The sequence below is a fragment of the Coloeus monedula genome (genome assembly GCF_965178545.1).
Source record: "Coloeus monedula genome assembly, chromosome: 2".
NCBI lineage: Eukaryota > Metazoa > Chordata > Aves > Passeriformes > Corvidae > Coloeus > Coloeus monedula.
The window spans coordinates 38,863,144-38,878,761 of NC_138782.1; the positions used below are offsets into that span (position 1 = coordinate 38,863,144).

The 15,618-nt window shown below is 38.6% G+C and overlaps 1 protein-coding gene across 3 annotated transcripts in view; it reads left to right on the plus strand.

Moving 5' to 3' along the window:
• Positions 1–14,583, plus strand: part of FEZ2 (fasciculation and elongation protein zeta 2) — a gene marked incomplete at its 5' end in the record, with an annotated part of 29,991 nt that extends 15,408 nt beyond the window's left edge. For 2 of the 3 annotated variants that reach the window (XM_082303023.1, XM_082303022.1), the window contains 3 exons: positions 4,043–4,118; positions 6,200–6,265; positions 12,451–14,583. In XM_082303023.1, the coding sequence (XP_082159149.1) occupies positions 4,043–4,118; positions 6,200–6,265; positions 12,451–12,467 (159 nt within the window). In that variant the 3' untranslated portion in view covers positions 12,468–14,583. The remainder of the gene's footprint in view (positions 1–4,042; positions 4,119–6,199; positions 6,266–12,450) is intronic. The other variant, XR_014227358.1, reaches the window with a different exon arrangement.
• Between the last annotated feature and the right edge of the window lie 1,035 nt (positions 14,584–15,618).

The following is a 15,618-nucleotide window of genomic DNA, read 5'->3' on the forward strand; positions in this document are numbered from 1 at the left end:
ATATTCAGTTCCTTAATGCTGCTCTCACAATATTAGTTTGAGTGATTTTTTTCAGGGTGTCATTATAAACTCAGGTGTTTGTCATTATAAATTCAGGTGTTTTCTGCTATCAGGGAAGAGTTAGAAGTCTGGAATTGTGGTAAAAAACAATGCAAGGACAGACAATTTTTTGTGCACCTTGAAAACCAGAAGTTCCAACACATAAGGTTGCAACGTAAAAAAGCTTATGACAAGTTTGTACAGTTATTTCAGAACTCTTTTCTATTTATTTATTATATTTACCACCTTCTACTACCATCTTATAGTAGGTACTTTCCTTTTTAAAATCTTAGTCCTTTTTTCTGTGCATGTGTTTGAGGTATAAGTGAAAATTACTTAAGGGATTTTCAACACTTAAAGAGAAACTGCCAGTGGGAACTCCCTGTTCCTATCTGATAATACAGTCAAAAAAAAAAAAAAAAAAAGAAAAAAGACATTGAAATGTTCGTAGCTCTTCCTGTGATCATATTTCTGGAATAATCTTCAAGACAGTCATCTTCATTTTGGTTTTCAGGCATAGCAAACACTCTTCATAGGTGATGAGAAATTGCAGTGGGAATTGCTGCTTTATCATATCACAAATCTGCTTCAAAAATTTAGAGGTCACAGCAGATGTAACACTTGGTCATGTCAGTAAGCTGCACTTCAGTCACTCCTTCTTTCTTTTCATAATATGTTATCCTTCACACAGCGGTTCAGGAAATGAATTTCTATAGTGCTGTTACAGAGACTGATTGTTACAACTGCAAAGGATGAGAAGAAGGAAAGTATTTCTGGAAACTAATAAATTCCTTTTTTTGTTTTTAATTGCTATTAGAGAGGAAAAATGGAAAGTGAAGTTTACAGAAGAAGGGAAATAGGCTTAGTTGATATTTGGTGCAGTGAAATATCCTGGTATTTTATTGTCCAGGTAAAGGGTAGAATGCCACTTAGTTCTGAAGGCTGGAAAAGACAGCCAGAAATCTGATTTCTGTGTTAGTAGATCCAATTTCATCTCTGCCATTGGCAGATTCAGCAGTCTTATATCTAGCTATTGATTGTGATAATTTTATTAAGAGCACAGTTCTCTGGTGACACTTGTTGGTTACATATCCTGGAAAAGAAATTGAAAATTGATTGTTTCCTAGGAAGTATTGTATGCTTTCCTCTGCTGTGCTGAGTGGACATGAGAAAATGCCAGAAGAAAAGGGAGGGAGAAAAGCACCCCGTGTTTGCAGAAAGTCTTGGGGAGGTGTCAGGACCACCTGTACAAGTGGTTAAGTGCCACTGAACTGGGTCTGTTTGGCTTTTAGGCAGATTGTGTGGTTGGGTGTGAGGTGCGTGATCGTGCTGCAAACACGGCAGTTGGTTACACGGCGGTGGTTACACGGCGGTGGTTACACGGCAGTTGGTTACACGGCGGTGGTTACACGGCGGTGGTTACACGGCGGTGGTTACACGGCGGTGGTTGCACGGCGGTGGTTACACGGCGGTGGTTGCACGGCGGTGGTTACACGGCGGTGGTTGCACGGCGGTGGTTGCACGGCGGTGGTTGCACGGCGGTGGTTACACGGCGGTGGTTGCACGGCGGTGGTTACACGGCGGTGGTTACACGGCGGTGGTTACACGGCAGTTGGTTACACGGCGGTGGTTACACGGCGGTGGTTGCACGGCGGTGGTTGCACGGCGGTGGTTGCACGGCGGTGGTTACACGGCGGTGGTTACACGGCGGTGGTTACACGGCGGTGGTTACACGGCAGTTGGTTACACGGCGGTGGTTGCACGGCGGTGGTTGCACGGCAGTTGGTTACACGGCGGTGGTTACACGGCGGTGGTTACACGGCGGTGGTTACACGGCGGTGGTTGCACGGCGGTGGTTGCACGGCGGTGGTTGCACGGCGGTGGTTACACGGCGGTGGTTACACGGCAGTTGGTTACACGGCGGTGGTTACACGGCGGTGGTTGCACGGCGGTGGTTGCACGGCGGTGGTTACACGGCAGTTGGTTACACGGCGGTGGTTACACGGCGGTGGTTACACGGCGGTGGTTACACGGCAGTTGGTTACACGGCGGTGGTTGCACGGCGGTGGTTACACGGCGGTGGTTGCACGGCAGTTGGTTACACGGCGGTGGTTACACGGCGGTGGTTACACGGCAGTTGGTTGCACGGCAGTTGGTTGCACGGCGGTGGTTGCACGGCGGTGGTTGCACGGCGGTGGTTGCACGGCAGTTGGTTACACGGCGGTGGTTACACGGCGGTGGTTGCACGGCAGTTGGTTACACGGCGGTGGTTGCACGGCAGTTGGTTACACGGCGGTGGTTACACGGCGGTGGTTACACGGCGGTGGTTACACGGCAGTTGGTTGCACGGCGGTGGTTACACGGCGGTGGTTACACGGCGGTGGTTACACGGCAGTTGGTTACACGGCGGTGGTTACACGGCGGTGGTTACACGGCGGTGGTTGCACGGCGGTGGTTACACGGCGGTGGTTGCACGGCGGTGGTTACACGGCGGTGGTTGCACGGCAGTTGGTTACACGGCGGTGGTTACACGGCGGTGGTTACACGGCGGTGGTTACACGGCGTTGGTTGCACGGCGGTGGTTACACGGCGGTGGTTACACGGCAGTTGGTTGCACGGCGGTTGTTACACGGCGGTGGTTGCACGGCGGTGGTTGCACGGCAGTTGGTTACACGGCGGTGGTTACACGGCGGTGGTTGCACGGCAGTTGGTTACACGGCGGTGGTTACACGGCGGTGGTTACACGGCGGTGGTTACACGGCAGTTGGTTGCACGGCGGTTGTTACACGGCGGTGGTTACACGGCGGTGGTTACACGGCGGTGGTTGCACGGCGGTGGTTACACGGCAGTTGGTTACACGGCGGTGGTTACACGGCGGTGGTTGCACGGCGGTGGTTACACGGCGGTGGTTACACGGCGGTGGTTCCACGGCAGTGGTTCCACGGCGGTGGTTCCACGGCGGTGGTTCCACGGCGGTGGTTGCACGGCGGTGGTTGCACGGCAGTGGTTGCACGGCGGTGGTTACACGGCAGTGGCTATAGCTGCGTGTGGCAGCCCTCGGTCTCCTTGTGCGAAGTGCAGCTCTCCACCAGAGGCTGAGTTACACATGACTCTCACTGAAGGGCTGTTACCAGGAGAGGAGGAGACCTTGTACCTTGTTTGTAATGTGTTTGCTGCTTGATGCTTGGCGAACTACGGACATGTTGAGCCGAATGAGACATTGAGGGTTACTTTGCCTACTGCCTTGTAGCTGTTAACCCAGAATAAAGTTCCTGTTTAATTCTTAAAAATTGACTTGAGGGAAATTCTGGGAAGCTTTTCCATTGTGAAAAATCCCAGCTATTTTAGTACTTTTGAAATTCTGGCCTCTTTAAGGAGAATACGCATTCATATAGGCTACAAAGTAAGATGTTGCCTAAAATGCGTGTAATGAAAGACAACAGGGTTACATCAAGAATTTGAAAATTAATCTTAGTTGCACTGCAGGTATGAAAATCTTGAAAGATTTAAGAAATTTTTTGTGGGTTTTTTTTTAAAGCAGACAAGAATTAAAGATTTCAGTAAATAGAATTAAAAAGGAGTTGGTTTGAAACAATCTGTTAGAACACGTAACTGTTAAAACTGATAATTTAGATCAAATTCCAAATTCTGGGGTATTAAGTTTCATTAGGCTTGCCTTGTTCTTTTTGGTTGGAAGTGTATAGCAGCAGAAGGTGAAAGCCATCTGTTTTCATTTTCACCTAACTGTGGGGCAGCATAATTTTCTCCGCAGAGAGGACAGTTAGCTGCATGACTTCTGGCGGCCACATAATTTGGAAAAAAACATGGTTTTTTTGGTTTCTGTGATAAAAGCTCTGAGATAGGAGAGGTAAAATCTTAATCTATTCTGAAAGATGATTATTTATGGCTAGCAATTTCAATTGATACAATTTTTACAAAACAAAATGCAAGCAACAATGTTGCATGAAAGAACTGCCAAGTAACTCTGTTTTTCATTTGACAGTACTTAACAACCGTCATTCCTTATGAGAAGAAAAATGGACCCCCATCTGTTGAAGATCTTCAAACGTTAACCAAAAGTGAGCATATGAAATTCCACTGATCCTTTCCTCCTTTTTGTATTTTTCCTCAGTTTTGTATTTCCAGTTGCTCAAAGCCAATGAATCCATCCAGTTCTCTCTTCCCCCTTATCCCATGGCATGTATGTAAAAATGCATGATTTTAACCATACATTTTGGCCAGCTTGTGTTCTGAGCCTTCATGGTAGGTTTCCTAGCTGTTCTCTGAGACCCTGAAGGCCAGAAACTGGCATGTATCAGGAAGTAAATGTTCTCACATTTTGATGTTGGCTGTCAAGATACTTAGGACTAGTTCCATAATGATTGCACTTGACTGCCTTTAAAATAGCCTGTTTCTCTCTGTGGTTTTTGTGGAGGGGTTTTGTTCTTCATAAATTTTGATAAGTAGGAATTCCAAACCAAACAGAGTTTTGTCAATGCTTTGACTTCCCCATTCTTCACACATTTTTTAGCCCAGATCCTCAAAATTATTTGAAGTTATAAGTCCTCTAGTTGTTTGATTTCATTGGGATTTTTTAATTCTAATTTGCAAGAAATCAAAGTTGTATTTTTAAAAAAATTACTTAAGGTGATTTAATGTAACAGAGCATCTCTAGGAGTCAATAGCATCTCCTTCATTGGATGTTTATAGGAACAGTTTGAAAATAGATGGTAGAATGTGTTTGATCAGGTCTCAGTGGAGAATCTCACTATGTCTTAAGGTGATTTTCAGCAACAGTTCTGTGGTTCCACAGGTGTCTGAGGGGTGGTAAATTGGTTGGCTCATTGGTTGTTTCCTGGAAAGAGAAAATAAATATTATATAAATTCAAGAGTAAATTAAATGTTTAAGTAGGAATTAAAGTTCCCTTTATTTTTCTACAGCCTTAGGTGTTAATTCATATTTACTTTATGACAAAGAATTTCTCATTTTATGTTTATTCTTGCAAAGAAATTTTTTCCTCTTGCCATATTTAAATTTCACTTGACACTTTTAAGCATGGGTAAAAGCCTCTTAAAAACATTTTGTGTTGTTTGATGGTTTATTAACAAAATGTCTGACACAAATGCATTGTAAAGAGTATTAACAGTATTGATTTCTGTGGGCTGGTTGGAACTTGACCCTCTGACTCAGTTGCAGACTTGTGACGCCCTGTCTCTGCTGTTGATAAGGCAGACAGTGAAGCAGGTGTTTAGGGTTGCCCAGTTGGTTTCTCTTTCAAAGCTGTGATTTACTCCATAGTTATGAACACTAATGTCTTCAACATGAAACTAGAAATAAAACACTTGTTACAATTTGAGTTTAGAGTCTCATATGAGGAATTTGGAGTTTATTAAATATTGCTTTTCAGTATAATTTTGTATTTTTGATTCTGTCCATCATGTCCTGAGTGCTTTATAAAGAACAGTCATCATTTTTCTTCATGTAGTGATAGACAGGCTTATATGTGTCCAGTCAAGCTTGTCCATGTGTTTTCCTTCTTCAGAAATCGGAAAGATGGACAAGATCTATCCATATATGTCACAAAAATGGCATTTTTGCGTTATTCTAAGTTAATGCCAAATTCAGTCATGTATTCAAGATTTTTCTAAGCTACAGCAGATAACATTCACCATTTCAGGGAGGAAAATAAGCACCACTAATATTTCCATAGATTCATTCACAGCATTGTCCCATTATTTGAGGTAATGATCAAAGATAGTTAAGAAATGCAGCATACTTTTCTGGCCTGAGATTTCCAGCCCATCAATATTTGCTAGCATACTTTAGTTTTGGATGTTGTGACTTTCTTTAGGTGAGAATTTTTATAGGGAAGAGGAGCTTCTTCTTGTTGTTGCTGTTGTTATGACTGATGGCATTTTACTGTAATAATTAACCACATGAAATGGGACTCTTGCATCCACGAACTGTGGAGCTGGGTGAGAATTACGCAACTGAAAGGTGGAGGGGATGTGATGTGTCTCGTATCTTCCCATATTTCAGTTAAGAGATTTCTTTCATCTGGTAGTAATATCTCTATGAGTTCTTGGAAATGCTCCATGCTATTTAAGTATTGTGTTTAATTTATGACTAAATATCTGATTTATTTTTTTCATACTTTAGTTCTTCATGCCATGAAAGAGGATAGTGAGAAAGTGCCAAGCTTGTTAACAGACTATATTTTAAAGGGTGAGTATGCTTCTTAGCAGGGATTTTATTTGATGCTAAATTAATACATATAAGGTATTAGTACCTAAAAGGTGTTTTTGAAAATAGTGATCCTACAGCATTCATGAGCTATGTTACCTTTCAATCAAACACAGCTCTCATTTATGTTCTATTTTGTCCAAGCTTTCTGAGCGTACAGTTCATAAATAAAACATGTTTGTTTGTGGTAGTAGAATATAACAAACTGCTTAATGGCATCAGCAGGAGCAAAGAAGTCTGGCTTATGAAGTGAAATGGGTATAGTTAAAATCTTCCATTGTACAGTTTTTTAAGTATTGGAACTCAGACTGCCCATGGTAATAATGTTTTTGCTATGGAGAGTGCTTACAGCTTCATTTCAAGTGTTACCTTCTGATCAGTAGTAAAAAGTATTTATTTTACTTATTATACCTTCTTAGGATTTTATTTCAAAAGTTTTTGTGTGAATAATTTATTCTCCAGTCTTACGCCTTGATTATGTTAATAGAATGTCAGACATTGAAAAACACTGCTTGCTTTAGCTTTAAGGAGTTGTTCCAGGTAGTTTCCATGTTGTTAGATTATTTTTAAATGTTTTTCGTCTGACTTCATTTTTGCCTAGATCTTGCTAATGCTTATGTTCTTACTTAGTTCTTGGTATATGATACAATTTTCTTAAGTGTTTAAAGTTTAGCAAATGCATCAAACTCCCAAGATCTGAACAAATAGCTGTACAGAAGGATGATGGATGCCTTTTTGTTTGCTGCCAAAATGTTCATGATATTCTGCTTTTCAGATGCTGCATAAGTTTTTCTCTTCTTTTGGTATCATGCATTACAAGTCTCATCTTTTTTTCAAATACACTATCATTTGACTTAACTCACTCCATATGCTTTTTAAAGGGTTTTGTATTTCTTACACAAACTTACAGTCACTCTCGTAATCTCATCTCACAGATATTTGAAAGTACTTCCAGGTTTAAATGATGGGTGACATATAGTGTTCTGTCACTTCAGAAAAGCTGAAAAAAGCCATTTAGTATTCTGGAAGCTCCAACAGACCTCATGTTGAAAGAGACCCGTTTCTAAGTTTTGTGCAGGGTTGAAGAAATGTCACATACAATAAGAATGCAGAGGTCCTTTCAGTTGATTCCTTTGATTTTTCCATTGTTACTCTTTCTAAAAATTCTTCCTAAATTAGACAGATTTGTTTGCTTGTGAGCCATGTAGGAACATGGTCAAGGTTTTATCAGTGGTGATGGTACTAAACTGTAGTTTTGTGAAGCAGAATCTTTGACCCAAGAAGATGAACTGTTGTCAGTAATTAAAACTATTTGCTCTTCTTAATACATCTGGTAGTAAGTGACTGGATTTAACAGTGCTCCTCACAGTGTCTGCTCTTATTTTTAGATGTAGCTATCCAGAAGAACTTGCAGATTACTGGGATATTGAGAAGAAACTGGCATCTTAGGGAAATGGAGAAATTTTCTTTATAAGCAAAGAAAGTTTATAAAAGCAGATTACCTGAATATATGAGAGGATGACCTAGTAAGCTTCAATTGAAGTGCCTTCCTGCCTCTTGCATGCTTGTTACTTAAAAGTCACGAGGGATGTTCTACTAGTTAGATGCAACAATTACAAAAACATCATCCATCGAGTGTCTTGGGTCAAACAGGTCATTATATGCAAACACTGCTGTCTTTAAATTGTGAAACACAAATTGTGGGAACATGAAGAGTAATCACCCACATCACTCATAGTGAAAGGAAAAGGCAATTTCCCCTCAGCTACCACTTCCTTAGTGAACAGAATCAAGCCTTTCTTCATCCTCTGTGGGTTTGTGTGCCCAGTGGCAAGGAGTTGTGAGCACAGAATTCTACTTTTCCTTTCAGTGTAGCCTTAACTAAACTTTATATGCTATGCTGACATGTTAAATATTTATAACTCAGCTAACAGTGTTACCTTGTAACGTGGATTTATTCTATGGCACAGGCAAAGTCTTCCAATTGTTTCTGAAGTTGTAACCTATTGCTCTTTTTCTGCTGCTAAAACTTCTGGCCTTAAATTCCAGCAAGGCTTTCATGGCACAAAATACTCCCCGCCATCTGTCTATTGTCTAGACATTCTTTTTAAAGTTAGTTAAAAGGAGATTGGTTGAATTCTTTACAACCACTTAGATCAATGTTCAGGTGAGCTTTCATACCTGAAATTCTAACCCAATTCTTAAATTCCAAAATAAAAGGAGTGACCTACTTTTTGAGGATTCTGCTCTCTTCACTGTAAAGATTAAAAATGTCTTGGCAAGGTAAAAATCTTTAAGATTTAGGGTTTGAATTTTTTTTCTGAAAGAAGTTCTGGGCCCAGTGATAATAATCCATATGGTGTAGTGGTAATTGTATTCATTTTACACTGAATGGATTTTATTGCTTTTTCTTAAGCTTTAATCAGACATGAAATTTTGAAATGTGTGAATTATATCACCAAAGGTACTTGGTTCTGTTAAAATCTGTTAAGTACATGTTCCTTTGAGGATCATTTTTTTCCAATCTTACAACAAAAAAAAGCAGACAGCAAATGACATGTGACATTAGGATATGTGTAGCTTTATGGGAAATCCAGTTTGGGATCTGACTGCACTGGTTAAACCTTTTTTCAAACTTTATATTCTGTTTTACAGAGCAGAAAAAGAAACTTACAAACAAGCTCTTAATTATTTTTTAAAGCAGCACTGTCTTGCTATTCTGTGGTATGTAAAAAATTAGAATATGCAGTCTTATGTGGGTGTTATGACTGTCCACAGAATGATTAATAGACTTGCCCAGATATGGGTGGGCACTGTTGTAAAGTTGCTTTAATTGTTCAGAAGCAAGAACTGAAGAAAAAATGTCAGGAAAAAGATTATTCCCAAAGTATTGTTGGTACAATGTAAAGGAACAAATAAAAGAAGAATGCTGTGAACATGGAAAGGTAAATGGAACCATAAGATTGAGCATAAGTGTTGATGTAACAAGAAATCTTACCACATTACTGGTGTTCTGAAGATAGTGAAATAAGTTTATATTTTCTCTGAATTCCAACATGTTTTGTAGAATTCACTATCTTGAATAACTTGAGCTAAATGCCAAAATAATTCTGAAATTTGGATCATGTGGGAAGACACACACAGACCCCTCTGTGTTGTCTAATACTCACTATCTTCATTTCATAATGATTGAGTAAAGTTGTTTGGACAAGAGCAGGAACTTGAAGGACAGTTCTGCAGCCAGATCTGCTATTGACCTTCTGTGTTACTATGGATCGTTCTTGCACTTTATTTTTCATAACCAGCTAATCTTTCTGAAATGCTGGAAGTAGAAATCCTCAAAACCTGGTGTGGGCAAATCCAGTGTAATAAAGATATTAAAAAGAACAACTCAGTGCATTTCATGTTAGGAGAAAAAAACGCTCTATATGCATTTCTCAATAGGATTATGAGTTTTTAAAATATTTCTGGTGCTTGCTTTCTTTAAAGCATCTTCTTTCCCCAATTTCTACTGCCCCTTGTGTCCCCCCAGATGTTAAAAATACCATCATTTTCCTTGTCATGCTTAAGTCCCTCTTCCCAGGGGTGTTTAGCTTTCCCCTGGATCTTTTCTGTAAGAAGTATCTCCTCAAAGGTAAGTATCCCAAAGCCAGACTAAGTACAAACCCTATGAGGAGTCTGGTACAGTGTAGCAGCTTACCTTCTCTTGTTCATGTTGCTCTTACTGCAGCCTAATTATTTTCAAGGGGATATTTTTCCTTTTGTGAGGTTCTGTTTGTTTTTACTTTTCAGTGAACATTTCTATCCTGAACTTAACAATAATGAAAGGGAATTAGTGATTTGCTTTGCAAGTGAACTGTAGTTCTTCTCCCACTAGCATATAATTTACATTATATTTTATAGATTTAGACCTTAAAATGGATGGTAACATGAAATTGATCAGCATTTGCAATTGTGCTTAGTTTTTTCTGGATGTATTTTAATATATCAATATTGTTATTATATTTTATCACTAGGAGTCATGAAGGAGAAACTGGGATTTGAAAAAGGGTAGGGGAATGAATTACTGACAGGGAAAGAAATACCAAACCAAGACTGAAATTCTTTACCTTAGCAAGCGCGCTTCTGGACTGAAGCTGCAGCTTTGTAAGATCACAGTATTTAAATGCTGTTTGTGCTCATCTTTCTATTGACCTTTTTTGATGGTTGAACAAATACAATGTGCTTTGAAAACACTGTGCTTATGTCCATTGAAAGACCTAAATAAACTAAGTTTCTTGTGCACAAGTTAGGCTGTAAAGCAGATGGAGATACTTGTGTCATACCTTGTAGCTGCATTGGTTTTAGGTGTTGCAACAGTAATAGGTACCATATCCTTTAATGAAAGTGTGTTTGTATGGACTGCACATTGAATTTTTGCTTTCTTTTTAAAGAAGCTTTCAGTCTTTCTTGTTGCATGTATAATGTAATGACTTTCTTCATTATGATTAATTTGCCGAGTACAATAATGCAAGTAGTATATTTTACAAATTATAAAAATTAGTATTTATATTGATAGTATTATATATATTATATATAGTGTAGTTGCACCTGTAATCTTTGCAGTATGGCAAGTTTAGGTTGCGTTCTGAAGAAAATCCCTCTGTGCAATTGTTTTTGTCTTCAGTCTCACAAATAATAATTGCCAATTTCAACCCCACAAGACAGAAACAAGTATTGTGGGAGTAACAGAAATTCTGTAGGGAGCAGCATCTAGGTAGGAGGACTGAAACTGCTGTTTGTATTGAGCTGACGGCTGTTGCGTTGAAAAGCCAACATCTGCTTGGGTCTGATGTATTCACCTACTTGAATGCACATGCAGGGGCTCCAGTCTGGAGCCATGAGAACATGGGAGTGCCTGCTGGGATGGAGTTCACAGCAGGTTTAAAGTAGAAGCTGAGGACAGCATTGTGGGAAGGGGAATCACCTTGTTTTATTGCTGTATGGGTAGTGAAGAATATCTGACAAAATCTGCTGGAAGCAAGAGTTCCTTAATTTAGCTACTTCCAGAACAAATCAATGATATATATGAAATGTTAACCGGTGTATACACAGAATTAAGGTGTTAGGGTAGGTTGTCTGGTATCACGTCTAGACATGTTATTTCAAGATTAGTACTTTTGCACTTCCAGTTTTTACAAAATGTGAAGATTTAGCTTCATGTACAAGGACAATTTTTACCTAACTGTTGTATAAAATATATAAGTATGTACTTACAGCTGAAGTGATTGCCTTTGAAATCAGATGTGTTATTACTGTAAACTGTTACAAGATGTATTTACTGCTAAGCTGTATTGTTTTCCAGTTGTCCTCAAACAGTAATTGTGACAGAGTGCTAAAAATAATATGCTGTACATTACTAGTTAGTAAAATGCATGAAATGTCTAGTATTGTTTTCTTCTTTTTTTCTGAATGTAGATGTCGTGGAAGCAGAATAATTGTCCATCTTTCACCTTGCTATTTCATAACTGATCTTTCAAATAAAAACTTAAAATATTTTTTTTTGTTTTAACAAAGCAAGAATTTGCACCTTGTTCTATTTTTAAATTATGCAAATATTTCAGATAATGAGAACATTTTATTTTCTTGCCTTTGAAGTTTTTGTTTAATTGTTACACCTGACTTCTTTATTTGCTTTTGTGTTGTGCTAGCATTGGTTTGAAAGCTGGATTGCTCTGAGGTTTGTGTCTTACACTGAAACAGGAATGAGAAACACATGAAGGACATGTCTTATCTTCCCACTGTGTGATTCTAGTACACGCACCAGAATTAGAAAGTAGAGTTAGAATCTCAAATTGTCAGTGCATATTTTTAAAATATAACTGCATGCGTCACCTGTTATTTAATGTTTTGTTTTCAGATATAACACTTTAAAAAGCGCTATTTAAGACATGACCTTTAGTTAACTCATTTCTGGATAATATTAGTTAAAGATAGTGGGTTGTGTCACTTCCTTAACTTTTGAGAGAGGCTGAAAACTTAGTTGCCAGTTTCAGTTGATTACTAGATTTTACTGTGTTACTAATAGGGTAGAATCCAATATTTAAGTATTTTAGTATATATATTACATTTTTATGCAGACCAGCTTCACTGATACTTATCTATGTGTATTTGTGGTTTTTTTGCAGTTCTGTGTCCTACATGAAGAGGGCTGCCTTTCAGAATTAGCCATGCTCCTTTCTATGATGAGAAGCTTTCCTTGGATATAACTCATATTATTTTTTCATTTGGCACTATACCTAAAGCAGTATTCATTTACCTCCTCTGTGTGTGTGGATTTTCTGATTATACAGTAAGTCAACTGGGCATGACAACTCATCCAGTTTAACTTAATAGTGCAATGAACTGGAGCAGGGAACAAACATTGTACAGTTTTACTTGCATTGTTCTGACTTTTTAAAGTCTATTTTTACATTGTATAGCATGTAGTAAATCCTCCTGCACATTTTGTTGTTGGAAGGAAAAGTAAACTTTGAATAGTGTAAATAAAATAAGCCTCATTTTAAGGAATCAGTATTTAAAAGCATCCTTAATTCCTAAACAAAGTTAAAAAAACAATCTTAGTCAGACTTGGAATTTAAGATTCAAGTGAGTTCTCCAGGACACTCCAGGAAGGTGATTCTGAAAGTCAGAAATCAACACTGCTTTGTAAATGGTAGCCTTGAACTATACAAGATTTGTTCATAGATGAACAAATCCAGATTTCCTGGTTTGACATAAGTAATTGCGTGTTACTTGTTCTTGGTATTAACACAAACATCTGACTTATGTAGTATTTCATGTTTGGTTTTATTTTAGTTATTAATGTTCATGTGGCTTAGATATTCTCCTGTATTGCTGCTATAATTTTACTGGGTTTAAAAAGTGTTTGATCTTAATGAAAATGCTTCAATATATAAACATTTTAAAAGGCAGTATCTTTTTAAAAATACATGTACAGTTTGAAAAACTTGCACCTGACTTCCAAGCTAGTATTATATTGAGATGTTTGGTTTTGCGTATCTCTGGATTTTACTACAAATCTCTCTTGTAAATTGTATGCACTGTCTCCTCTGTGATGATGGACCTGCATTGAAACAGATGAGAATGTATTTTACAAATCCTGTAAAAGAAACGTACCCCATAATCTCAACTTTAAATACTTGTCACAAGTAATTTTGCCAGTCTAAAAGATGAGATTGAAATGTAAGGAGTAATAATTTAAAAAAACAAACAAACAAAAAAAAAACCAACCACTTTCTTCTAGTTTGAGTTCCTATTGTTTCTTCATCCAGATACATATACTGAATATCTGAAGGCATTGGAATATAAGGTTCTAAAGAGACAAACGTGTTTTCTTCAGTTTTTTCCATCTAAAGTCTTCAGGGGTTCTGTTAAAGAATACCTGAATACCTTGCGTCATCCTTCATGTTCAGCTTTATCGTCATCACCAAATACCATTTTGATCAGTAAAACAACATGGTTTGAAAATAGTTCTGATAGTGCATTTTTTTTGTTCTAAAGGCCTCAATATTTTTGTCTTTTGTGCCTTTTTCAGCTTAAAATTCTTTTTCTCCTCCCTCTCCCCCACTTGACCACCAATGGATACTTGCCAGCCTGCTCAGGAATAAATAGATCCTCTCCCTAAGTGTGTCATATATGAAGAAGTTTTTTTGTTGCTTTATTTTAATTCATTTGTGGTTTCTCTAAAAAGAAGGCTGCCATTTATTTCTTTAGCTGGTGTGTTATACATTCATTATGGCATGCTTTTTGTATAGAAATCCTTGATGTTGACTGTTGATACCTGGAAATAGGCAAAGGGGATGACCCTGCTTTATTTTAAAAAAGATGCATATGTGAAACCCACCATGTCTCTGTGTGAGATTATTCAGAGGTGCTTCAATCTCCTGATGAGGCTTGAAGTGACAAGATGGAACAAAATAAACAACAATTAAGAGAAGAAAAAAAAAGGACAACAGAAAAACTTCTGTCAAAGTTTGTGTTACTTGTAACAAATCTTGTATGACATAAAGTCACAAACTACTAAAAGTAATGAAACTGGAAATAACGACCAGAAACAGCTTTAGTGAGCTAAGCATCTGCTTGGGAATTTCATGCCTCTCATCAGACTAAACAAGATTTCAGTATGAAATGTACCTGTTCACCTTGTATGCATAAACAACAGCTGCCAAATGTGGCAAGTATTATATGTATACCTATATATGTACATTTAAAAAAACAGATCCCAAAACATTTGAATAAAAAGAACCATGCAAATCTGCTTTTCTGCTGAGTTCTATGTGCTTTGTAGTCTCTACTATGCATCCTTTTCTTCCTGATCCATTATTGAATCTTGCATTCTTTCAGGGAGATGGATTTCATTCTTCTTTTTAGTTTTAGCATGTGACAGTTGTAAATGGCCACCCAAAAACAGCTGACAGATACCTGAGCAGAGATTTTGTGAAAATCAGTTCTAATTTTGATATGAAGAGCGCTGGAAGCGAAGTTGCCCTAAAGTCATTGAGTTTTAAGGTACTTAATTTATTTGTACCACTTGCTTTACTTCTTTGTCTGCTTTTATCTAACCCTTTTTCTGCATTTCAGCTCTTTGGTTTGAAGTTTATTTGCTTCATGGATAGGGTAGAATTTTGAGTCAGGGACTATCTGGCCAGGATGTCAGAGGTAGTCAAGAGTCCTAAAATTGTGTGGTTTTGGTTAAGGGAAAAAACTTGAAAACAACATCGGTTCCCTTCTGGTGATAGATGTAGCTGGACTCTCAGCTGGTGTAAGAAATTGATGATGAAGAACATCTGCTGTTGACTGTGCCAGGTAATCGTAGCCTTTAACTTGGATTAGTACCATAGCTGTTCACATTGTTGCTTCCAGAGTGGGTTACCTTGGCATTCTTTGTGCATGCTTTTCACCTGGAAGCTGTAGCTAGGCCAGAAATGGCACCCTTCATGCTTGGCAACAGTGTTGATAATCAAGTGTATATCTGCACAGCACCTTTCACAGCAGCCTCCTTCTCATTTCCAAAGGGACAATTTGTGGTCTGGGTTTCAACTTGTGAAGCTGTAGATGGTGCAGAGCCTGTGCAGCAGGAGGCCTGCTTCTCTGGCTCTGGCAGCCACAGGCAGTGGACAGCAGCAGCCTCACTGGCAAAGCTTTCTAGCAGAGTGCTCCTGGCTCTGATGGATCCAAACTGGAACATACTGACTCCTTGTGTCATTCTGCAGTGTATCTTTGTTTCAGGCAATGGTGGAACTATTATTTGATTCAGATATTAATCCTGATTTTTAAAACTTATGAACCTCCCA